Below are 24,406 nucleotides of genomic sequence, written 5' to 3'. Positions count from 1 at the left end.
TGCAACGGAAATGCCTGTTGAAACCACATCGAACGATTATGTCAGCAGACCAGTTGTGATGGATCGGTGGGGCTCTGTGTCGACAATAAAGGGTCCAGGCCAGTTGGCAAAAGAGGTATTTTAGCCCAAGAATTAGCTGGTGTACTCCTTCGGCTGGCCGGGAGATGGGCTTAGCTCGAGGCTAACTGGTGCTTGCTTTGGAACAGAGGCATTATCCAACAGTAGCCACTCGGTTTCATCTAGCTAGCTGCAATGAGCCGGTGTAATGGTCCAGAGCTAGCGGCAGGAATCCGGTGATGTGGTAGAGAAAAGCAGTCCAATATCCTCTGGGTTGATATCGCACTGTGCAGACTAGCTAAAGCTGGCTGGTGTCCGAGCTAAAGGTGAGGACTGCTAGCAGTGTCTAACAATGACTAGTAGTTATTTTATTTTCCAAACAGTACCAGGCGATAGGCAGGCTCGAGGTCAGGACAGGCAGGGGTACAGTGATCAGGCCCGAGTCCAAACAGTACAAGGGGATAGGCAGGCTCGAGGTCAGAACAGGCAGAGTGGTCAGGCAGGCGGGTTCGGCGTCAGGACAGGCAAGGGTCAAAACCAGGAGGGCTAGGGAAAAACAGAGACTGGGAAAGACGGGAGCTAGGAAAAACACTGGTTGACTTGGCAAAACAAGACGAACTGGCACAGAGAGACAGGAAACACAGGGATACATACACCAGGGATAATAAGCGATACCTGGAGGGGGGTGGAGACAAGCACAAGGACAGGTGAAACAGATCAGGGTGTGACAGAAATGTCTGTAGTGTCCACAAGGTTTGGCCTACAAACTAATATGACCCCTCTATGGAACATGTACATGTTGGTTGTTTTGCTCTAGGACGCCCACAAGCCCCACAAGACTCATCTGAAGGTCGCCCTGTACCAGTTAAAAAATGAATAGAAGTACTGTATTGGCTGTATAGAAGTAGTATAGTGCCAAAATGGGTTTTTAAATAAGGGTAAGAAAACATAGAAGTAAAAAACCTGATCCTTCTTATGTCTCTCAGATATATGACAAACACTTTAAATCAAACTTCCTTTTGATTTATTTTTGACTATGTATGAATCTGTTATTCAATGTGTTTCTATGGGCTAATAGCAGTAAGGCCAATTTCAATGTTTCATTAAAAAAAATAGGAAAAAAAATAAAGGTGTCCTAAAATTGAAAATCAAATATCTAAATGATCCTTTGTATGACCATCTTAAAACAATTTCATATGTTAGTTTAGTTTAGACCCAGTGGAACTTACCCCCTAATTACAGTGTTTACTATTGTCACGTTTTGACCTTAGTTCCTTTTTTATGTCTTTATTTTAGTTTGGTTAGGGCGTGAGTTGGGGTGGGCATTCTAGGTTTTATAGTCTAGGTTTTGTATTTCTGTGTTTCGCCTGGTATGGTTCTCAATCAGAGGCAGCTGTCGATCGTTGTCTCTGATTGAAAATCATACTTAGGTAGCCTGTTTTCCCACTATGGGTTGTGGATAGTTGTTTTCTGTGTCTGTGTTTTTTCCATACAGAACTGTTTCAGTCTCGTTCATTCTCTTTTGTTGTTTTGTCATTCAGTGTTCATGTTCAGTTGGATTTCATTAATTGATTTCACACTTACCACGCTGCACATTGGTCCGATCTTTCATACTTGTCATCAGACGAGGACGAGTACCGTGACAACTATTGAGTTACAGATTATACATATTGCAGCAAGCTAATAAAATGTGCAAGCTAATGAAAATACAACATACTACCTTAATTATTATTCAGATATTGTCCCTTGTAGAACAACATTTTACCTCAGCAAAACTTCACTTCACTCAAAATACCATACAGTAATACCCCCAATATTGTTGTAAGAATAATACTGCAATTTAGATTTTACGATGTCAGTGGAAAACAACTATATCGTTAGTTTCAAAATATATTTAGTAAATACAGAATATAATATTGACAACATACAGTATCAACAATTCCCACTGTAGAATTCTGGAAAATATACAGTAACAGTCAAAGGTTTGGACACGCCCACTCATTCCAGGGTCTTTCTTTATTTTTACTATTTTCTACATTGTAGAATAATAGTGAAGACATCAAAACAATGAAATAACACATATGGAATCATGTAGTAACACAAAAAGTGTTAAACAATTCTTCAAAGTAGATACACTTTGCCTTGATGACAGCTTTGCACACTCCTGGTATTCTCACAACCAGTTTCACCTGGAATGTGTTTCCAACAGTCTTGAAGGAGTTCCCATATATGCTGAGCACTTGTTGGCTGCTTTTCCTTCACTCTACGGTCCAACTCATCCCAAACCATCTCAATTGGGTTGATGTCGGGTGATTGTGAGGGCCAGGTCACCTGATGCAGCACTCCATCACTCTCCTTCTTGGTCAAATAGCCCTTACACAGGCTGGAGGTGTGTTGGGGTTATTGCCCTATTGAAAAACAAATGATAGTCCCACTAAGCGCAAACCAGGTGGGATGGCGTATCGCTGCAGAATGCTGTTGCCCTTGAATTCTAAATAAATCACTGACAGTGTCACCAGCAAAGCACCCTCACGACACCTCCATGCTTCATGGTGGGAAACACACATGTGGAGATCATCCATTCACCTACTCTGCATCTAAAAAACACACAGTGGTTGGAACCAAAAAATCTCAAATTTGGACTCATCAGACCAAAGGACAGATTTCCACCAGTCTAATGTCCATTGCTCGTGTTTCTTGGCCCAAGCAAGTTCCTTCTTCTTATTGGTGTCCTTTAGTAGTGGTTTCTTTGCAGCAATTCAACCATGAAGGCCTGATTAACGCAGTCTCCTCTGAACAGTTGATGTTGAGATGTGTCTGTTACTTGAACTCTGTGAAGCATTTATTTGGGCTGAAATTTCTGAGGCTGGTAACTCTGAACTTATCCTCTGCAGCAAGGGTAACTCTGGGTCTTCCTTTCCTGTGGTGGTTCTCATGAGAGCCAGTTTCATCATAGCGCTTGATGATTTTTGCGACTGCACTTGAAGAAAATTTCTAAGTTCTTGAAATGTTTTGTCTTCATTTATTGATAAATGGTCATTTCTCTTTGCTCATTTGAGCTGTTCTTGCCATAATATGGACTTGGTCTTTTACCAAATAGGGTTATCTTCTGTATACCACCCCTACCTTGTCACAACACAAGTGACTGGCTCAAACGCTGTAACGTGTACGCTGTGAGGCGGGAAGAAAGTTCAGGGAGTGACATTAATAATAAATAACACAAGGAACAAAACCGGAAACACAAGTAGACTACAGACATGAAACAACGGAACAGAAACAATAACCCCTAGGAAAAATAACCAAAAGGCGTGACATATATAGGGAAGGTAATCCCTATAGGTGATTGAGTCCAGGTGAGTCTCATGAGGCGCTGATGCACGTTCCGATGGTGACAGGTGTGTGTAATAATGAGCAGCCTGACGACCTCGAGCACCGGAGAGGGAGTACATGTGACAAACGCATCAAGAAGGAAAGAAATTCCACAAACTAACTTTTAACAAGGCACTTCTGTTAATTTAAATGAATTCCAGGTGACTACCTCATGAAGCTGGTTGAGAGAATGCCAAGAGTGTGCAAAGCTGTCATCAAGGCAAAGGGTGGCTATTTGTTTAACACTTTTTTTTCTCCCTTTTTGGTTACTACCTGATTCCATATGTGTTATTTCATAGTTTTGATGTCTTCACTATTATTCTACAACGTACTGTAGAAAATAGTAAAAAATTAAGAAAAACCCTAGAATGAGTAGGTGTGTCCAAACTTTTGACTGCTACTGTATATTTTTAAAGTAAAACATGTTTTACTAGCACAGACTTTTCTGATGACTACTTTGTTGAAGGAAAATGTAATTGTTACACTTCTGGTATGTTGTTGTCTCACCTAGCTATCTTAAAATGAATGCACTGATGTAAGTCACTCTGGATAAGAGTGTTTGCTAAATTACTCAAACGTAAACATGTAAATGTACAACATTTGGTGAATCCAGATTGTTATGATATTCAGTCCATTTTCCACTTCCACACCCCACCCCTAGATGTCATCAGCAACCATGCTGAGTTCTGCCAGCAAATTAAGGCGATAAATGAGATGATTACTCACACACAACATTGCCTTGAAATTTCAATTACACTGTAACACTAAACTTCCGCGATACGGATTAAATAGAGCACACAAACAACAATGAACAAACGGATTGATCTGGACGACTAGAGTCAAGACTGAACGTGGACCTGGTCAATTTCACTTGGTTATTATACATCTGCAAAACAGCTAGTTGTTCTATGGCCAGTGCCTTGCTTTTGTATGTTGCACATGTGCCTCTGCCTGCTAATTTATTCAAACCTCTTTGTGCTTGAATGTTGGCCAGCCATGAGAATCACAGCTGGGTAAGGCACCATTATCATACTGTCTCCTGTACTTAACGGCTGTCCAATTACTGACACAGGCTGGAATGCCTCTATAGGTCTCAGAAAACCTATGTTCCCTTTTCTAACCTTTATGGTGTCATGTTGGAGAAATGGATTGAAAAACATCCATGTGATAGCAGAAGATGCCAGAAGGGCAAAGCAAACACAAACGGCTGGGATTAAACAATATGAGGAAGAGAAAACGTTTAATATATCAAGTAGCCAAATCATTTTACAGTGATAGAGATGTTATGAAAAACCACACTGTGTACGTATACATCATTTAATGTCAGATTTTAAAAACATGTCTCTGTGTATGTATCATAAATATGCCAATAGATACAGTACATGTTAGATATTCTCAGACGTTATTTGTTTTCAAGTGATCAGCTCCAAAGCTAAGTTTTACATCTTTGAGATATCATTACAAGTGAGACATTCTCAGTGTAGTGTGGGATGCACTTTGACAATCATGTTCTAACCACTCTTAAAATGGAAGTGCATCGATATACCTTCTTTATCATCTCAGTTTAATTAGTTCCTTTCAACACTAATCACTACAACTTTTGTATCCTTTATATCAATAAATAATATGAATGATAATTCACAAAATACACAGTACACCCAGTGCTTTGACACTTAAAGGTAGACACGGCTACAGTATATGGTTACCACACAGAGCAGGCGACTTCCAACTAAAACAAAGACTGTGTGAAGCGAGAGGCTGCACGCCTCCGCATTTGTTGCCATGCAGCGACTGTATTATGTTGCAGGAGAGATATGTGAACTCCCATACACATGTGCAGAGGCCAGTATCTGTGTTGGCGCTGACGAGGGCAGCCTCTTGCCTCATTCTCTCTGCAATATCTCTGGCCACAGTGGTGATTGTGATCAAAAAGGTTAAATAAAAACACATCACATCATATTGCTGTGTCTCAGTGGTTGTTGTGGAGACTTACAACATCTTATGTAGGACTTGACACATGCAGAAAGAATGCCCAAATTCACTACAATGCTGGGAAACTTCTCAAGAGGAATAACCATTTCGTAGGCTTTCTAGGCTACTGTCAATTGAACATTATGAGGTGGTTTCATTATGGGGTGGTTTCCTGGACACAGATTAAGCCTAGTCCTGGACTAAAAAGCAGGCTCAATGGAGAATGTTCATCGAAAAATATTTTTTATCCGTTTCCGGGAAACCACACTTATGGATAACAAAAGCTTAAAGGGCCATCTGGAGTTGCTACATCAATTTTAGGACTAAATTCATGATATAGTCATTGAATCTTAAATAATACAACTCATAAATGCTTAAAAAGCATAGTTCAACTCTCTTACCTCATCAGAACCTAAAATGTTTGTATACAAAGCCAATGTAAGCAAACACTGTATAGCTTCAAAACACAGTTTAATCTATAATTTTGATCTCATGGATGATCAGTCATTGCATCCATAGCTCTGTCTATGAATTTGAGTGTAGTTATAGTTCTCAAGCCCCATCCCATCAGCTGTTTTGTTATTTGTTATTGTTTGAACTCCGGATGTGCCCTTTAAAGCCTGCTTTACACAGTCACAGAGAATTAAGGATTTTTATAAAAAAATATCCAAACCTGACCGCAATTCTATCATATCCTGCAGCAGTATGTTAGCCAACTTGATTATCACTAAAATGCTGCCCCTGCCAAGGCAGCAATAGCTCATCTGTGTTTTGGCCAGATATAACAAATTATGTGTTTCATATGACTGTTTAATAACCATGTTAGAACATTTGAGCATCGTTATTACTATTCTCTGTGGGTTTTTCCCTCACATTTCTGTGGCGATAATATCCTCATAGTGTAACCCTGAGCTGTGGATGTCCACGTCAAACTCCGGTCGACTCTCCAGCTCTGCTGTGAGCTCCTGCAGGATCCTCTTCAGGTCTTGGTTCTTCTTGTGCATCTGCAGATAGTTGAGCTGAAGCTGCTTCTGGTACTTGATGACTCTGTCCTTCTCCCTGTTCCACGTCTGTCTCTCATGCTCAAAGCTGTTCGACAGCCTCTCCTGAGTTTCTCTCTCTTCCCTGAGCTCCACTTTCAGTTTCTTCACCTCTCTCTGGAGGGAGTCAGTGCTCATGCTCCCTCCAGTGCCCCCACTCTGGTCTGACCTCTCCTGGGCCTGGGCCTCCAGTTTGGCCTTTTGCTGCTGCCTCTGTTCTTTTGCCAGGGCCAGGTCCTTTTTCATTTCATTGATGTCTGTCTCCAGTATGTCCACCTTTCCTCTTAGTAGATCAGCCTCGTTCTTCTTGCGATGGAGCTCATTGTGGCATACCTGGGGTGGAATATATGAATTGTGTCATTATCAAATGCACTTTTCTATTGAACATGGAGGTCAAGTAGATAATGGCCTAGGTTTAGCATTGTCACTCACTCTTAAATGAAATTTACATTGGCTCACCACTAGTGTAGCGGCTGAAAATTAGTAAAGAAATCTACTCTGTTTGCATATCATACTTCCTCTGATTTTCTTTTAAGAAAAGAGACGTAGTACCTCGACATCCACACTGCGAGAGCGTATCTTTTCCTCCTGCAATTTGTTCTGCTTTTCCAGTGCCTCCATTTTGGACCGGTTCTCCTTCAGCGAGGCCTTGAGGCTGACAATGTCATTCAGCTTGTGAGTGACACAAGCCTGGGAGTCCCTGAGTTGCTGCTTCAGAAGCGAGATCTCCCCAGACTTTTGGCAGACCTAATAATAAATGGAAAGAGTAAAAACTGTGTTGAACTAGTGGTTGCTTTTGTCTAAGACATTTTTAAAATGACATAGACCCTGGCGTTCAGTAGCCATAACTCGTTTTTCCTAGTGACCTGACCAGAAAATACATTGAGCCCTAGTCGCAGTCTACAATTAGCCCTGAGTCTTTCATGGTAAGACCATATGGTCAAAACTCCTGGCTCATGACACCTGCTGGCCACTTACCTCCCACTGGGTCTCCTCTAAGGTGGGGTCTAGTTGGTTCTTCTCCATCTCAAACGACATCAGTTTGACCTCTATCAGGTCCTTCTCCTGGGTCATCTGGACCAGCTCGTCCTGGAGCCTCTGGTTGTCCTGCTGCAGCTGGCTAACCTTCAGCTGCAAGGCCTGGTGGTTCTTCACAGCCCTCTGGGAGACCTGCCTGAGCTTGGTGGAGCACCTCTGCTTCAGGCCCTCCATCTCCTCAACACAATACCTCTGCTTCTCCTCAAACAGCTGGCACGTGTCCACCTCTTTCTCCTCAAAGCTCACCTGTAGCTCCTGCAGCTCTGTCTCACTCTCCAGCAGCCTCTGCTCCAGCAGCTCAATTAGGGACTCGTCTGTGGAGATGGGTGAGCGATTACAGCCCCCCATCTCCTCCAAGAGAGGGCTAGGCTGCTGAGGTGAGGGGAGGGAGACGGTGTCCCTGTTAGCCTTCGCTGCCCCTCCATTGCTTAGAGCTGCGACCCTAGCACTGGCACTTATGCCATTCCCGTTGGTCCATGTAGAGAGGGGAGGCTGCTGGGGATGGGTCATGTCATGGGCTGAGCCTCCTGCACACTGAGTCAATGGGCCTGTGGAAGCACTGTGGCTCCCACTGGTGCTGTGAGTAGGCAGGCTGGACATTGAATCCTGCCCAGAGTCTGAGAGGGTCCCTGAAAATGTGTCCTGTTTGGGCTCCTGAGAGTCTCTGGTCCTCTCTGGGGGACTAAGGAGGTGGGTGAGGTTGTTGTGAGTCTCTGTGGAAGAGGTGCTCCTGGGGATGACTGGCTTGAAGGCTGTGGGCCGGATCAAAGCCTTGTCCATATTCTAGAGGTAGAGGAAGGAGATTGAACAAATTAAGTCGATCAGATAACATCTAATGGAGATGTTCATGTAAGCAAATAATACTGCCAATGACTAATCGATCATTTAGTGCTGGGGGGAACAGATTATATCCACCCAGAAATGTGAGATTTGTACATGTAAACATGCAATGTATGAATATACAGAATACATGAAACTGTCATGAAAGATATGTAACATAAGATATTTCTGTCTGTGCTGTCTGGAAACACCACTTGTTATACCCAACCTCCTCCTCCTCCACCTTGTTGTACTGTCTGAGAAAATATGAAAAGCCCTACTCTGTGATAATAATCCCTTAGAGTCGATTGGTGCGTCAATTTAAGTAACAAAAATTGTAAAAATCCCCATAACATAGAGATATCTGTATTTGGCATTGTATGCATCTCAATCCACCGTATCCGCCCATGTCGCACTTCCGCATCTGTGGTGAAAGGTGACAGAGCTAGAGCTCTGTTTGTCACACCAAGAGACATCCTGAAAATCGGTCTTCTCACAAAAACGTCTGTAGTGTAGGAACAGTTTGACCTACAAAACTATTATGACCACTCCATGGAAAGGGGAGACTCTCACAAACATGAGTGTCACAGGTCTCATCTGAAGGTAACCGGTACCGGTTTTAAAAAATGAATGGAGGTATGAAGGTAGTTTTGTGCCAACCCAAAAAAGGGTTAAATATGTGTAAAAAATACAAACAATATGATCTGATCTTTCTTCTATCTCCTAGATATAGGACAGACACATTTAAAAACCTGGTTTCTTATGATTTATTCTTGGACTGTTTATGTGTTTATGACAATTTCTGAATGTGTTATACAATGTGTTTCTCTGGGCTATAATAGTAAAGGCCAAATTCAATATTTAATCAACTTGTTTTGATACCTAAAGGGGTCCTAAAATTCGAAATCAAGTAGCTAAATGATCCATAGTATGACAACCTTAAAACAATTCCATGTCAACTTAGAACCCTTAGATTTACAAGGGTTAATAATGTGTGGCACTGTTAAAGTGCCTGTTAAAGTGCCTTACGGCTATATCACCGCCTGGTATGGCAACTGCACCGCCCTCAACCGCACGGCTCTCCAGAGGGTAGTATTCTATACCATCTACTGCATCTTGCCTATGGTGCACGGCCATCGCTCATCCATATATTTATATGTACAAATTCTTATTCATCCCTTTACAGTTGTGTGTATAAGGTAGTTATTGTGAATTTGTTAGATTACTTGTTAGATATTACTGCATTGTCAGAACTAGAAGCACAAGCATTTTGTAACACTCGCATTAACATTTAGTAACCATGTGTATGTGACCAATAAAATGTGATTTGATTTATTCAGAGAGCAGGGTTTGCAAAAGAACATCACTGATGGCATCTTACAAAATATCAAGGCATTGCAATATTTACTGTGATTTTCATGAATAAAATATAGCCTACCCATTCATTCTTGAAGAATATAACTTATAATGCCTTCTTGAGCGCACAATCATAAGGTTATATAAGGTTATTTTACTCAATTGCTTGTTTTTGCTGTCATTCTAGTCTTTGTTAACAAATACGGTATAGTTTCAAAATGTTTACAATTATTATTTCAATCTCTTGGAATGTCAGTCCTTTCACCTAGCTATGTCTATGTCTTTGAGTGTGGTTATGTGCTGCTGCAGTTAGGCTAAAAAAAACTAACTCAGAATTGGGGCTTTAGTCATCAACCTTGGAGACTGTTCAAAACAGACTGGACAACACAAGGCTTGGTGTTTCAACAGAGGTAATGTGGTTGTTTGCTACAATACCTACTGTGCTTGTCTGATCTTGTGTTTGACGTTGTCTTACTGGTTATTAATTATACAACATAGGCATATTCAAAAGTATGTTGAGCAAGTCAGAGTCTCACCTTCTCCAGTTTCCCAGACATAGGTAGCAGTTTAGGTGTCACTCTACTGTCTGGTTCCATATCAGTAGAATGTCCCTCTCCTACACGATCTTCTGTTGGTACGCCTCTGCGGTGAGTCATCCGCGACTTCTGGCTCACCTTTAAGTAAAATAAGTCCTCACTCCTGCCTGCCTGAGAGATGTCTTTTGTGGTGTGGTTAGAAGACCCCTGAGCAAAGCTGTACTTTAGTAGGCCATCCAGGCTCCGGCCTGTTTTCCGGGGATGGCCTACCTTCTTTAGTTTGTATTCCGTGGCCTGACAGTGCTTGCTGTGGAGACTGGGACCTGAGATGAAGCTGCTGACACTTCCCATGGTCTCTGGGCATAGGTGAGGGCAGAATAGATGTCCTGGCAGCTTTAACGTATGCTGTTGAAGAGGTACTGGGAATGGGTGTTATACTCTTGACCCCAGGGCGGTATTGTCAATGTTTCCATCTGCAGGGAAGACATTTCGATTTCAGATGTTTTGTTATTGTTGTATTTTGTGAATGTAACTTTGTTCTATAAAGGCATTTATTTTCTGCAACAACCGTACTGTAGACCAGCGGTAGGCCACCCTGTTCCTGGAGTGCCACTGGTACTGTAGGAATTTGTTCCAACTAGGCACCACACCTGACCAATTGAGCTAATTGATCAGTTCAATGATTGCCTAAATTTAACACACCTGGTCTTCCAGGTGGGTTAAATCAAAAACATAAAGTACCTGTGGCCCTCCAGGACCAGGGTGGCCTACCCCTGCTGTAGACGTACCCTCTCTTCCTCACCCCTGCCCTGGGAGATACAAGGTCCCAGATGTTGCCAACCATGATCTCTAATCCTCTAGGGAACAGACATATAGTGTATTTTCAGTTCACACTAGTTACTAATAAGCAGAGGTCTCCGAAGTGAATGATATTGCCTTTGGGCTCCCCAACTGCCTGGTGTCCTTTCTTTAAGCATAATGTCCACAGGAACAAAAGCATGGTTTCAAAGGGCCAACTATAATAGTCCCATTAAGTAGTACATAGCTGATGGCTATCTGTTGCAAATCATTATTTCCACAGTGTGGCTGGCCTGAAAGACATGCATAGCTGTCACTGTTAATGCTCTTCATGAATAGAGCATTGTGCAAGTGCAGTTGTTTTGATTGAACAAGGAGCGTTAGTTTTGCACTATTTGTCTCTCAGGAGGAGATGAAAAGATTGCCAAAACATGCACCTCTTTTGCTCATCTTATGTTTTCATAGAAAATGCAATAATAGCTATGTGGACAAGGACTAGAATCGCAATAGACAAAAGAGAATACAGTCACTTGGCCACTATCCAATACAGCATGTAAGAAAATAACGAGGATACATTCTACATGATTATACTGTTTGGCATGGTTCCCTTACAATGCACAAATAATAGCTAATAATTATTTAGATTTATACCTGTTCAAGTACAGAACAAATGCCAGATGCCACATGTAAACAATCTTTGACATCGTTCTTCTCCCCTCCCCCCTGCTGTCTGTCTGGTTGATGTATCTCAACTAATTCTCTCACAATCCCTCTCAAATTCTAGAATTCACCACCAGAATTCATCACAAGACTAGAAAATATTCACATTGACTTACTGCCACGGAAAAGCATCCATCTAGCAGACTAACGCGCTGCAATCGTTCCAGTCCTGGAAATACCACGTAGCTGTGTTTGTGTGTCTGAGTGTGTGTGTCTGAATGAACCAATCATGCAGTGAACACATCACCACGCCAAGAGGGTACCATTCTGAGGGGTGGGTCTTCCTTTACTGACATGTAAATTCAGCAAGGCAGGAGATGGGACCTTGGAAGCCCCCCGGGGAATGGGGTGTACAACATGTGCTCATTTTACACCGGCACACGCCGCTCAAGTGATTAACTCCTTTCCTCACAATGGATTCTTTACACTCCCAAACTCCCTCTGCCCCTTTTCTCCGTCAACTGACTGTGTAATAACCTCCCCTACCCTCTCTGTTCCTCCCCTCCCTTCTCTGTTCCTCCCACACTGCCCTGCACCCACTCTGAACAAACACCTCTCTGGCTGAAGAGAAAGAACCCCTCTCTTTCTTTGTCTCCTGAAGTGTGCCAGTCTTTGTGTGGACTCTTGTCTGGTAGTTGATGTACTCCTATTAAACAGAAAACACCATATTTGAGTGTAAAATACATGACTACACTTTAGAATAAAGGGCAAATGGTGCAGTAGTAGTCAGTGGTGGAAAAAGTACCCAATTGTCATACTTGAGTAAAATTAAAGATCCCTTAATAGAAAATGACTCAAGTAAAAGAGAAAGTCACCCAGGAAAATACTACTTGAGTAAAAATCTAATAAAAGTATTTGGTTTTAAGTATACTTAAGTATCACACGTAAATGTAATTGATAAAATATGCTTAAGTTTTAAAAGTCAGAGTATAAGTAGTTTCTAATTTCTTCTATTAAGCAAACCAGACGGCACGGTTTTCATGTTTTTTATATTTAAGAATAGCCAGGGGCCATCTCCAACACTCAGACATCATTTACAAATTAAGCATGTGTGTTTAGTGAGTCCACCAGATCAGAGGCAGTAGGGATGACCAGGGATGTTCTCTTGATAAGTGTGTGAATTGGAGTATTTTCCTGTCCTGCTAAGTACTTTTGGATGTCAGGGACAATGTATGGAGTAAAAAGTACATTATTTTCAATACTTTACAGCACTGGTGTTGCTGCTGAGGGCTTTAAGCGGCTTTGAGTTGCATTCAGTGCTGCTATATCAGTTTAGCTCGCCCACATTCTCAGCCTCTGTAGAAGTAAGCCCTTGTTTTAGACAAGCAGCCTAAATTGTTTCCACCTTTTAACATAAAAACCTTAATTGATCAACTTTTCCATGATAGGATGTTGATCCGAGGAATATTTTGCACAATGTTCACAGATGGACCATTATTGATTTAAGGATATCCATTCCAAGTGCTCAGCATTAGCAGTAAGGCAATATTTCCTTACATCTGTGGTTTATTGCTCTCATTTTACATTGACTATCATAGATATTTAAGATAATGTATGTGAACTGTCTCCACTAAACCTATCAGAGGGTCTTCTTGTATTCAGGAAAATGCTGTAATTTCATCAAGATTAGGCCTACATCATCGAAATGTATATATATATTTTTAACATCCATCTGACCCTCAGGCCTTCTAGGATCACCATGATTAAGGTTTTCAGTCACTGGAGAAGGATTGGGGTGGGTGGGGGTTTTGTGGCGACACTGAGAGTGGGGTTTGAAGGGAGTGATCTCTTTGAGTGAGTGTGTGTAGCGGGAAGAAGGGTTGCTGCTGGTTCCCCCAAGCCCCAGCTGACCTGCCTGACACAAAGCCCTGCCACACAGAGGACCAGCTGGCACTCAGACACCCACAGTGACACACGTAGCCAATCCATTACCTCATAGAGGCTAGAGCAGGGTCATAAAGGACAGGATTTATACTTCAAATCAAATCAAATTTTATTTGTCACATGCGTCGAGTACAACAGGTGTAGTAGACCTTACCGTGAAATGCTTAATTACAAGCCCTTGACCAACAATGCAGTTCAAGAAACAGAGTTAAGAAAATATTTACTAAATAAACTAAAGTAAAAAATAAAAAGCAACACAATAAAATAACAATAACGAGGCTATATACAGGGGTACAGGTTAGTCAAGGTAATTTGTACATGTAGGTAAAGTGACTATGCATAGATAATAAACAGCGAGTAGCATCGGTGTAAAAACAAAAGTGTGTGTGGGAGGGTTTCCTGAGGGGGAAAAGGTGTTGTCGTGCCCTCTTCACGACTGTCTTGATATATTTGGACCCTGATAGTTTTCCAATACAGCCCTGTCGATGTGAATGGGGGTATGTTTGGCCCTCCTTTTCCTGTGGTCCACAAGCAGCTCCTTTGTCTTGCTCATGTTGAGGGAGAGGTTGTTGTCCTGCCAGGTCTCTGACCTCCTCCCTGTAGGTTGTCTCATCGTTGTTGCTGATCAGGTCTACCAACGTTGTGTCGTCAGCAAACGTAATGATGGTGTTGAAGTGTGTGCTTGGCCACGCAGTCGTGGGTGAACAGGGAGTAGAGGAGGGGACTAAGCGCGCACCCCTGAGGGGATCAGCGTGGCATATGTGTTGTTGCCTACCCTTACCACCTAGGGACAGCCCTTTAGGAAGTCCAGGATCCAGTTGCAGAGGGAGGTGTTTAGTCCCAGGGTCCTTAGCTTAGTGATAAACTGAGCTAAGCACCATAGTGCTTTGTGGGCACTATGATGTTGAACGCTGAGCTGTAGTTAATGAAAAGCCTTCTCACATAGGTGCTCCTTTTGTCCAGGTGGGAAAGGACAGTGTGGAGTGCGATTGAGATTCCGTCATCTGTAGATCTGTTGGGGCGGTATGCGAATTGGAGCGGGTCTAGGGTTTCCGGAATGACGGTGTTGATGTGAGCCATGACCAGCCTTTCAAAGCACTTCATGGCTACCGACGTGAATGCTATGGGGAGGTCTCACAATGAACGTGCTGCTGGGCTCTACTGTACCTCAATAGCCACAGGGCCAGATGGCACTTCTTAGAAGTACCGTCTCGATATGGTCAATATTAAAAGAGTTACGTGTGTTTTCTATTGGGGTCGCAATGTACACATGCATATGTTAAGGCCTATTTGGTTAAAGAGATGTGAGATGTCTAGATAAAACTAGGTAAAAATGTCTATTTCATGACAACATCAAGAAGTTTTGAAATTACGTCATACAGTTGATGTCGGAAGTTTACATACACCTTAGCCAAATACATTTAAACTTAGTTTTTCACAATTCCTGACATTTAATCCTAGTAAAAATTCCCTGTCTTAGGTCAGTTAGGATCACAACTTTATTTTAAGAATGTGACATGTCAGAATAATAGTAGAGAGAATGATTTATTTCAGCTTTTATTTCTTTCATCACAATCCCAGTGGGTCAGAAGTTTACATACACTCAATTAGTATTTGGTAGCATTGCCTTTAAATTGTTTAACTTGGGTGAAACGTCTCAGGTAGCCTTCCACAAGCTTCCCACAATAAGTTGGGTGAATTTTGGCCCATTTCTCCTGACAGAGCTGGTGTAACTGAGTCAGGTTTGTAGGCCTCCTTGCTCGCACACACTTTTTCAGTTCTGCCCACAAATTTTCCATAGGATTGAGGTCAGGGCTTTGTGATGGCCACTCCAATACCTTGACTTTGTTGTCCTTAAGCCATTTTATCACAACTTTGGAAGTATGCTTGGGGTCATTGTCCATTTGGAAGACCCATTTGCGACCAAGCTTTAACTTCCTGACTGATGTCTTGAGATGTTGCTTCAATATATCCACATAATTTTACCTTCTCATGATGCCATCTATTTTGTGAAGTGGACCAGTCCCTCCTGCAGCAAAGCACCCCCACAACATGATGCTGCCTCCCCCATGCTTCACGGTTGGGATGGCGTTCTTCGGCTTGCAAGCCTCCCCCTTTTTCCTCCAAACATAACGATGGTCATTATGGCCAAACAGTTCTATTTTTGTTTCATCAGACCAGAGGACATTTCTCCAAAAAATACGATCTTTGTCCCCATGTGCAGTTGCAAACCGTAGTCTGGCTTTTTTATGGCGGATTTGGAGCAGTGGCTTCTTCCTTGCTGGTTATGTCGATACTGTGGATATAGATACTTTTGTACCTGTTTCCTCCAGCATCTTCACAAGGTCCTTTGCTGTTGTTCTGGGATTGATTTGCACCTTTCGCACCAAAGTATGTCTCCTTCCTGAGCAGTATGACGGCTGCGTGGTCCCATAGTGTTTATACTTGCGTACTATTGTTTGTACAGATGAACGTGGTACCTTCAGGTGTTTGGAAATTGCTCCCAAGTATGAGCCAGACTTGTAGAGGTTTACACATTTTTTTCAGAGGTCTTGTCTGATTTCTTTTGATTTTCCCATGATGTCAAGCAGAGAGGCACCAAGTTTAAGGGTAGACCTTGAAATAAATCCAGAGGTACACCTCCAATTGACAAAAATTATGTCAATTAGCCTATCAGAAGCTTCTAAAGCCAAGACATCATTTTCTGGACATTTTCAAACTGTTTAAAGGCACAGTCAACTTAGTGTATGTAAACTTTTGACCCACTGGAATTGTGAAATAATCTGTCTGTAAACAATTATTGGAATAATTACTTGTGTCATGCACAAAGTAGTTGTCCTAACCGACTTGCCAAAACTATAGTTTGTTAACAATAAATTTGTGGAGTGGTTGAAAAACGAGCTTTAATGACTTCAACCTAAGTGTATGTAAACTTCCGACCTCAACTGTATTTTGATTATTAATAACTAATATCATGTATTGAAATCACCAGTCTGACTTGCTGTCCCCTCGTGGCACGTAGACTGTGAATAGGGAGAGGAGACAAGATGATCAACATTTTTAGCCTAAGGTCCTCCTAGTCATGACACAGCCATTATGCCAAGCTCGCATAAAGGGTGAGTGTGTGTGTGTGTGTGTGTGTGTGTGTGTGTGTGTGTGTGTGTGTGTGTGTGTGTGTGTGTGTGTGTGTGTGTGTGTGTGTGTGTGTGTGTGTGTGTGTGTGTGTGTGTGTGTATGTGTGTGTGTGTATGTGTGTGTGTGTGTGTGTGTGTGTGTGTGTGAGCTATCGAAAAGGGTGGTACATGGCAGCAAAGGCATTTCCAGTGTGTGATGAGGTGAGTAATTGAACATGAAGGACCTGTCTCTCTCGCTGTGCAACCTGTCAAGGATCCCCCTGACATCGCTTGACATCGTCAGGGGTGGCAGGTAGCCTAGTGGTTAGAGCATTTGGCCAGTAACCAAAATGTTGCTGGACTGAATCCCCGAGCTGACAAGGTGAAAATATGTTGTTCTGCCCCTGAACAAGGCAGTTAACCCACTGTTCCCCGGTAGACTGTCATTGTAAATAAGAATTTGTTCTTAACTGACTTGCCTAGTTAGATATAAAAAATAATCTGTTATTCATCGTGTAGAAAGTATGAGTAATCTTCTTTAAAATTAGACTGTACTGAGAATGATGTGGGAGGCAGAGACAAGCATCTATCTTTCACTGTCCCTCGTTTTCCCCTGCTATCCATCCATCCAGGCTCTGCATGTGTGTGATGTCTCCTCCTTAGAGCATACAATGGGATCTAATTGGATGATCCACTTAGTACATCGCTGAGGAGGCTGTGAGTAAATGACCCCTTAGCGCTGAAGAGTGAATCGCACACACTTACTGCCACTGAGGGAAGAGTGAGTGTCTGTGTGTGTGTGACATCAATCAAAATGTCAACTTTATGTTTGAATATGAGGTTGCACGATTTAGCTGCCGGTGGGTATTTTGTAGGCTACCCTAAGTGTCTTTCAATCAATAATTTTGAGTGGTTGAGGATAGGGCTTTGTGTGGATGGGGGGCAAGGTTAAATGAGTGTTGTGATGAAGTGAGCATGTACTATACTCATTAATTCAGCACTATTGCTTTTCATTGAGGCAAGAACAGCCAGGCCCATTTTAATGGAGACCTATCTCTGAATTTAGAATGCTTGCCTGAAGCGATTCGACACTCTGAAATTAGACATTAGACTGACAAACAATCAACTTTTAGAGAGGAGGATGTCCATTCTATTCATTGTATTTCTGGGCTGCCTGCTATTTACATTGTGAAATGCATTTGCATAAGCCTAGCAGCTGGGCTCCAAGCAAGGATAAACGTGTCTTTAATTGAGTCCAAATGGTACCCTTTACCCTTTAATGACCATGCCACAAAATGACAAGTGCTAAAGGCTTTATGTTTTTTTATATACATTTCCTTATTGAGCCACGTTATCCACATTCTACATCGATGATTGTTCTCTGATGGCTGAACACTTAATGTTACTGGAAGTGCCTGGAATCTATCCAAAAATCGTTTTAGAGAGTTGTGTGTGTCGTCCGTTAGATGCTACAGATCAGTAGCCTCTCCGTAATCATGAAATATTTACTTCTTAGGCTTTTATCTCTGAGTTGGACTAAAAATGAAATGACAGTGAAAATGTATGGCAGCAAATATTATTATTTTTAGATTTGCATCATGCCCATGGTCCATGGCCAATTTCATCTTAAATCTTTTTTTTTTTTTTTTCTTTTTTTTTCGACTAACCTGCATCTAAAACTGACACTGCAGTGACCCGTTCCACTTGCAACAGAAAACAAAAAACGGAGTAGGATTTTAAAGTAAGTAAAAGTATCTCTAGGACTATCCTCTTTCAATAATGTAGAACCACAGACTGAAAGCTTGTGGACCCAAAAAAAGCGGAGGCCCTTTTTAAGACAAGAAGTGACAGGAGTGTCTACTGAGATGCATTAGAGGAGGAGTACATTTAGCTCCAAACTTAGCTCCAAACTAGGTTTTGGCCTTTCTAGGGAGTTTTTCCTAGCCGCCGTGCTTCTACGCCTGCATTGCTTGCTGTTTGGGGTTTTAGGCTGGGTTTCTGTACAGCACTTTGAGATATCAGCTGATGTACGAAGGGCTATATGAATACATTTGATTTGATTTGATTTTGAAGAGATTGGCAGGTAGAAAGTTCTATATTGTTGGGGATGGTATTACACTGGCTTCAACTCAAAGCCTTGAATCAGGGGGCTGAATACCCTGTGACAGAGCTGTTAGGTTTGAAGTAGAGCCAGGAATCTTCTCTTGACCAGCCATTAGTTACACAGAAGCCGTGGTTACACCTTGCGTTAACAGGTGGTTGTCTTCATCTGATTAAGATGATCCGATCATTATCTGATTGGGATTTGTTGCATCTACACATGACTTAAAATGTGTTTCTTATCTGCCCACTGACCAAATTCCCTGGTCCCTCCCTGTATGCAAATTATTCCAACCTGTCTTAGACCTCTTGGTATGACACAAGCTGTATAAATCAACAGAAAATAGCACACTTGTATAGTCGATAGTTTTATACTCTCATCATTACAGCCTACTTTTGTTATCAAACTATTTAAGACTGGGTGTATATAGTCCCGATAACCTTGACCTGTCCACAGCCATACAAATAAATATTCAGAGAACCTCTCCCATCCCTAAAAAAAGTTGCCACACAAATGAGCTGAGTATCTGGATGTGTAACAAAATACAATTATTAGACAGTATAAAGGCCCTAATTTAGGCCCTAATGCACACAGTAAAAACAAAAACAGGGTAATTAAGTTACAGAGTAGGCTACAAAGTGCATGGCACAATGCATTATTCAAACAGGTCTGGACGGGGTTGTTCTTTATGCATGAATGTTTACATACATTATCTTTATATAATTGTAATATTGTATTGTAAATAAGCTTTAGTATACTGTAGGCCTAAACAGTTCCAAAGCATAAAAAGTGATATGCTGGGAGAACAATCATGGTTTAGTTTCCTCCAAATCATTCATCAATGATAATTCGCTATGATAATTCGATAATTCGGACCCTCAAAATGATAAACACTGGCGTAGCATGAAGCCCACGAGCTTTGGGAGCCAACTCTCCCCCCAGAGGTTGGACTCCCCAGACAGCATATTAAGACGTCATAAGTTATGTTTTTTTCTGGACACTTCTATAACATGCCATTTACATCCAAAATACAATAAGTTGTCCTTTAAAGGTCCAATCCAGCCATTTGTATACCAATATCAAATAATTTCTGGGTAACAATTAAGTACTTTACTGTGATTTAATATACACTGCTCAAAAAAATAAAGGGAACACTTAAACAACACAATGTAACTCCAAGTCAATCACACTTCTGTGAAATCAAACTGTCCACTTAGGAAGCAACACTGATTGACAATAAATTTCACATGCTGTTGTGCAAATGGAATAGACAAAAGGTGGAAATTATAGGCAATTAGCAAGACACCCCCCAAAACAGGAGTGATTCTGCAGGTGGTGACCACAGACCACTTCTCAGTTCCTATGCTTCCTGGCTGATGTTTTGGTCACTTTTGAATGCTCTCACTCTAGTGGTAGCATGAGACGGAGTCTACAACCCACACAAGTGGCTCGGGTAGTGCAGTTCATCCAGGATGGCACATCAATGCGAGCTGTGGCAAAAAGGTTTGCTGTGTCTGTCAGCGTAGTGTCCAGAGCATGCAGGCGCTACCAGGAGACAGGCCAGTACATCAGGAGACGTGGAGGAGGCCGTAGGAGGGCAACAACCCAGCAGCAGGACCGCTACCTCCGCCTTTGTACAAGGAGGTGCACTGCCAGAGCCCTGCAAAATGACCTCCAGCAGGCCACAAATGTGCAAGTCTGCTCAAACGGTCAGAAACAGACTCCATGAGGGTGGTATGAGGGCCCGACGTCCACAGGTGGGGGTTGTGCTTACAACCCAATACCGTGCAGGACGTTTGGCATTTGCCAGAGAACACCAAGATTGGCAAATTCGCCACTGGCGCCCTGTGCTCTTCACAGATGAAAGCAGGTTCACACTGAGCACATGAGCACATGTGACAGACGTGACAGAGTCTGGAGACGCCGTGGAGAACGTTCTGCTGCCTGCAACATCCTCCAGCATGACCGGTTTGGCGATGGGTCAGTCATGGTGTGGGGTGGCATTTCTTTGTGGGGCCGCACAGCCTTCCATGTGCTCGCCAGAGGTAGCCTGACTGCCATTAGGTACCGAGATGAGATCCTCAGACCCCTTGTGAGACCATATGCTGACACATGCACATTTGTGGCCTGCTGGAGGTCATTTTGCAGGGCTCTGGCAGTGCACCTCCTTGCACTAAGGCGGAGGTACCGGTCCTGCTGCTGGGTTGTTGCCCTCCTACGGCCTCCTCCACGTCTCCTGATGTACTGGCCTGTCTCCTGGTAGCGCCTGCATGCTCTGGACACTACGCTGACAGACACAGCAAACCTTTTTGCCACAGCTCGCATTGATGTGCCATCCTGGATGAACTGCACTACCTGAGCCACTTGTGTGGGTTGTAGACTCCGTCTCATGCTACCACTAGAGTGAGAGCACCGCCAGCACTCAAAAGTGACCAAAACATCAGCCAGGAAGCATAGGAACTGAGAAGTGGTCTGTGGTCACCACCTGCAGAATCACTCCTGTTTTGGGGGGCGTCTTGCTAATTGCCTATAATTTCCACCTTTTGTCTATTCCATTTGCACAACAGCATGTGAAATTTATTGTCAATCAGTGTTGCTTCCTAAGTGGACAGTTTGATTTCACAGAAGTGTGATTGACTTGGAGTTACATTGTGTTGTTTAAGTGTTCCCTTTATTTTTTTGAGCAGTGTATATTTTTTAAATGGCTTCTTTCAGCAAAAATAGTGTCTTAGCAAATAGCATTTCTCAAGCAATAATTTTGTTAGGTCTGTGGGGAGGGGAAAGCTGTTTTTGGTTTGATATTCTTATTGGCCAAAACTCCATCCCACCAAAACATGCTGAAATTTCAGGAGGACTTTTCAAACAGCTCTTACACTAAAATTGAATTATCACTATTTTCACAATTTCACAGTATGGCATTATATTTAAAATACAGGTAAATCACAGTTTTACGGCACTGGGCCTTTAACTACTGTTTAAGGTTGACATTGGTTGTTGTTTGTGCAGCCGACATTTGAGGACTTAATGTACTTTATGTTCAGATTTTTAAAGGAAATAAATGTATGCATATTTGGGGGTGGGGAATCAATGTTGTGTTCTCATTCACTGTGCTAAAACTAGAGCAATAGCATCCCCACATTAGCATCGCTGAATCAAGCCTTACATACACATGCTGTATTTGAGTATCTGGGCCAGGTATTTTGAGAGCTTCATTAGCAGGTTTTAATGGTTAGTCTGAAGAGACTGCAGATGGAATATAAGAAAAGCCAGTTCTGTGCTGCTTTCCAAAGCCTGTCATCTCCAGTTTCTCTACACCCACATGTCTTCCTGTATCCATTTTTATTCCCAGCATAAAGCTGCACGACAGTGCATGGCTCAACATGTCTGTGCAGGTGCCCTGTTTATCCAATATCTAGTCTTGTCACCAGACCCTGTATTTAAACCGGGCTGCAGGTTTCAACACATAATGTTCCCAGATGTCACAATGGTTTGACGTTATGGCAGCGTACACTAATCTCCTTGTTTGATGTACACTGGGGTTGTAGGTTGTCTGTTAAGAGAATAACGATCTATTTCTGTGTCATGAATTGTGTCTAATGAATACGTGATTTGATTTATTGTTATTATATTGTCTTGCATTTTCCAGATAGAACATACAGTTTATACATTTAGTACAGCAACACAGATGCCCCCTGCTGTAAACTGTGTCATTTGCTGTTTCTTCTATTCACTATCAAAAGCTGTAGTATGTAACATTTTATTGCTACATATTATATTGCTAGTTGTAGTTTCAACAACTGAACTTGATAGTGTTTAGAGGCAGTAGAAAGCTGACACCTCAGTCAGGACCAAGGTGCATGTACTCCAGAGAGTTGTTCTTTAGAAAACAAGCTAAACACCTGCACAACAGGATCAACTTTTCCACTCTTTAATTGTTAAAATACATGTTCTTCTTCAATCATAGACTGCAAAACATCTCCTCTGCTTACAGTAAAGAATTGCCGAATCAGAACACATCCAAATGCTCGACTTCTTTCCAATGCCTTTCCATGACTTCCTAGCATGTTTGCCCTGGGCTAGTCAATATGATCTACTTGTAGCCCATCACATCCAGTTTAGCAGCCATAACATGTTGAGCCTGAGCCCTGAGGGGACCTACCTCCATTACTGAGTGCTGTGCTGCTTTCCTGGGTCTGACTCTTCCCTGTAAAGGATGGCTAGCGTTGGTGTAGTGGGACACACAGGCGCAATGTTTCCTTTGGTGTTTATGTTTCTTTGTCCTCTCAGCCCGTATTCGTCTCTCCGTACTGTGTGTTCACTTCATCCCATCGACCAGGAAGTGAACACTGTCATCCTCCTACAGAGACACACTATTTTGCTTTCTCTCTCCTTTTCCTTCTCCTTTACCTTGTTTTCTCCCACTCACTCCCCCTCTATCTGGCTCCCTCCTCCTTTCTTTTCCTCTCACTCTCCTTTCATCCTATCTCTGGAGCGGTATTTCTCCCACTCTACTTTCTTTACCTACCTCTCTCTCTCTCTCTCTCGCTGTCTCTCCTTTCTAATTGGCACTTAGAACGACTCAGCCTAGAGGTTCTGTTATTCTATATAAACTTATCATCAGCCCACTGTTCTTATTGGATGAGCCCACTGTTCTTATTGAATGAGCCCACTGCTCTTATTAGATGATCCCACTGCTCTTATTGGATGAGCTCACTGTTCTTATTGGATGAGCCCACTGCTCTTATTGGATGATCCCTCTGTTCTTATTGGATGAGCCCACTGCTCTTATTGGATGAGCCCACTGTTCTTATTGGATGAGCCCACTGTTCTTGTTGGATGAGCCCACTGTTCTTATTGGATGAGCCCACTGTTCTTGTTGGATGAGCCCACTGTTCTTGTTGGATGAGCCCACTGTTCTTATTGGATGAGCCCACTGTTCTTGTTGGATGAGCCCACTGTTCTTATTGGATGAGCCCACTGTTCTTATTGGATGAGCCCACTGTTCTTGTTGGATGAGCCCACTGTTCTTATTGGATGAGCCCACTGTTCTTGTTGGATGAGCCCACTGTTCTTTTTGGATGAGCCCACTGTTCTTTTTGGATGAGCCCACTGTTCTTATTAGATGAGCTCCTTGTTCTTATTGGATGAGCTCATTGTTCTTATTGGATGAGCCCACTGTTCTTATTAGATGAGCCCACTGTTCTTGTTGGATGCCTCCACACTCTTCTAAAGCTATTTCTAGGCACAGTGTGCATGTAATTCTGCCCACAGTGCCTTCAAAATGTCCAATCTCTGTTGTATTACGTTATGTTTATAATACAGAGGAGCAGGCAAATCAATCATGAGTTAATAACAACTTAGTATGTAATAGCCTACACAATGCCTCTACTCATTGTACAGTTTGTGAGTATTAGGCAGACTTGTGTGATGAAAACGGGGTTGGTTATATATGAAAGATAAATTCTGACAATGCTCTGGAGCTGATGCTATGACTCATCCTCTGTGTCTCCTGGTCTCAGCACTCAGTGTTCAACTCCTGAGAATTAAACCTGCTTCACTGTGTCTCCCTGGTTTTAGCACTCAGTGTTCAACTCCTGAGAATGA

The 24,406-nt window shown here is 42.4% G+C and overlaps 1 protein-coding gene across 3 annotated transcripts; it reads right to left on the bottom strand.

Moving 5' to 3' along the window:
* Positions 1 to 4,649: 4,649 nt before the first annotated feature.
* On the bottom strand, positions 4,650 to 23,314 carry LOC129853245 (leucine zipper putative tumor suppressor 1-like). 3 transcript variants are annotated; one of them, XM_055919084.1, is made up of 6 exons: positions 11,821 to 12,126; positions 10,975 to 11,043; positions 10,187 to 10,659; positions 7,416 to 8,258; positions 6,990 to 7,184; positions 4,650 to 6,770 (listed from the first exon to the last, which is right to left on the bottom strand). In XM_055919084.1, exons 3-6 carry the CDS (start codon positions 10,535 to 10,537, stop codon positions 6,267 to 6,269), a joined length of 1,893 nt encoding a protein of 630 aa, XP_055775059.1. In that variant the 5' UTR covers positions 10,538 to 10,659; positions 10,975 to 11,043; positions 11,821 to 12,126; the 3' UTR covers positions 4,650 to 6,266. The 3 variants fall into 3 exon arrangements, with proteins under 3 accessions (XP_055775059.1, XP_055775058.1, XP_055775057.1); XM_055919083.1 differs by lacking the exons at positions 10,975 to 11,043; positions 11,821 to 12,126 and adding an exon at positions 22,962 to 23,314; XM_055919082.1 differs by lacking the exon at positions 10,975 to 11,043.
* Positions 23,315 to 24,406: the final 1,092 nt, after the last annotated feature.

Source organism: Salvelinus fontinalis, chromosome 4 (assembly GCF_029448725.1).
Source record: "Salvelinus fontinalis isolate EN_2023a chromosome 4, ASM2944872v1, whole genome shotgun sequence".
Lineage (NCBI taxonomy): Eukaryota > Metazoa > Chordata > Actinopteri > Salmoniformes > Salmonidae > Salvelinus > Salvelinus fontinalis.
The sequence above is the reverse complement of the archived record's forward strand: the minus strand, read 5'-3'. Positions and strand labels throughout refer to the sequence as shown.

Excerpts from the sequence above, each read along its gene's own strand:
- LOC129853245 (XM_055919083.1), bottom strand. The coding sequence starts at position 10,537 with ATGGGAAGTGTCAGCAGCTTCATCTCAGGTCCCAGTCTCCACAGCAAG. Across the intron at positions 8,259-10,186 it reads TGTCTGGGAAACTGGAGAAG|AATATGGACAAGGCTTTGAT; the intron begins GTGAGACTCTGA and ends CTCTACCTCTAG. Across the intron at positions 7,185-7,415 it reads TAGAGGAGACCCAGTGGGAG|GTCTGCCAAAAGTCTGGGGA; the intron begins GTAAGTGGCCAG and ends ATTTATTATTAG.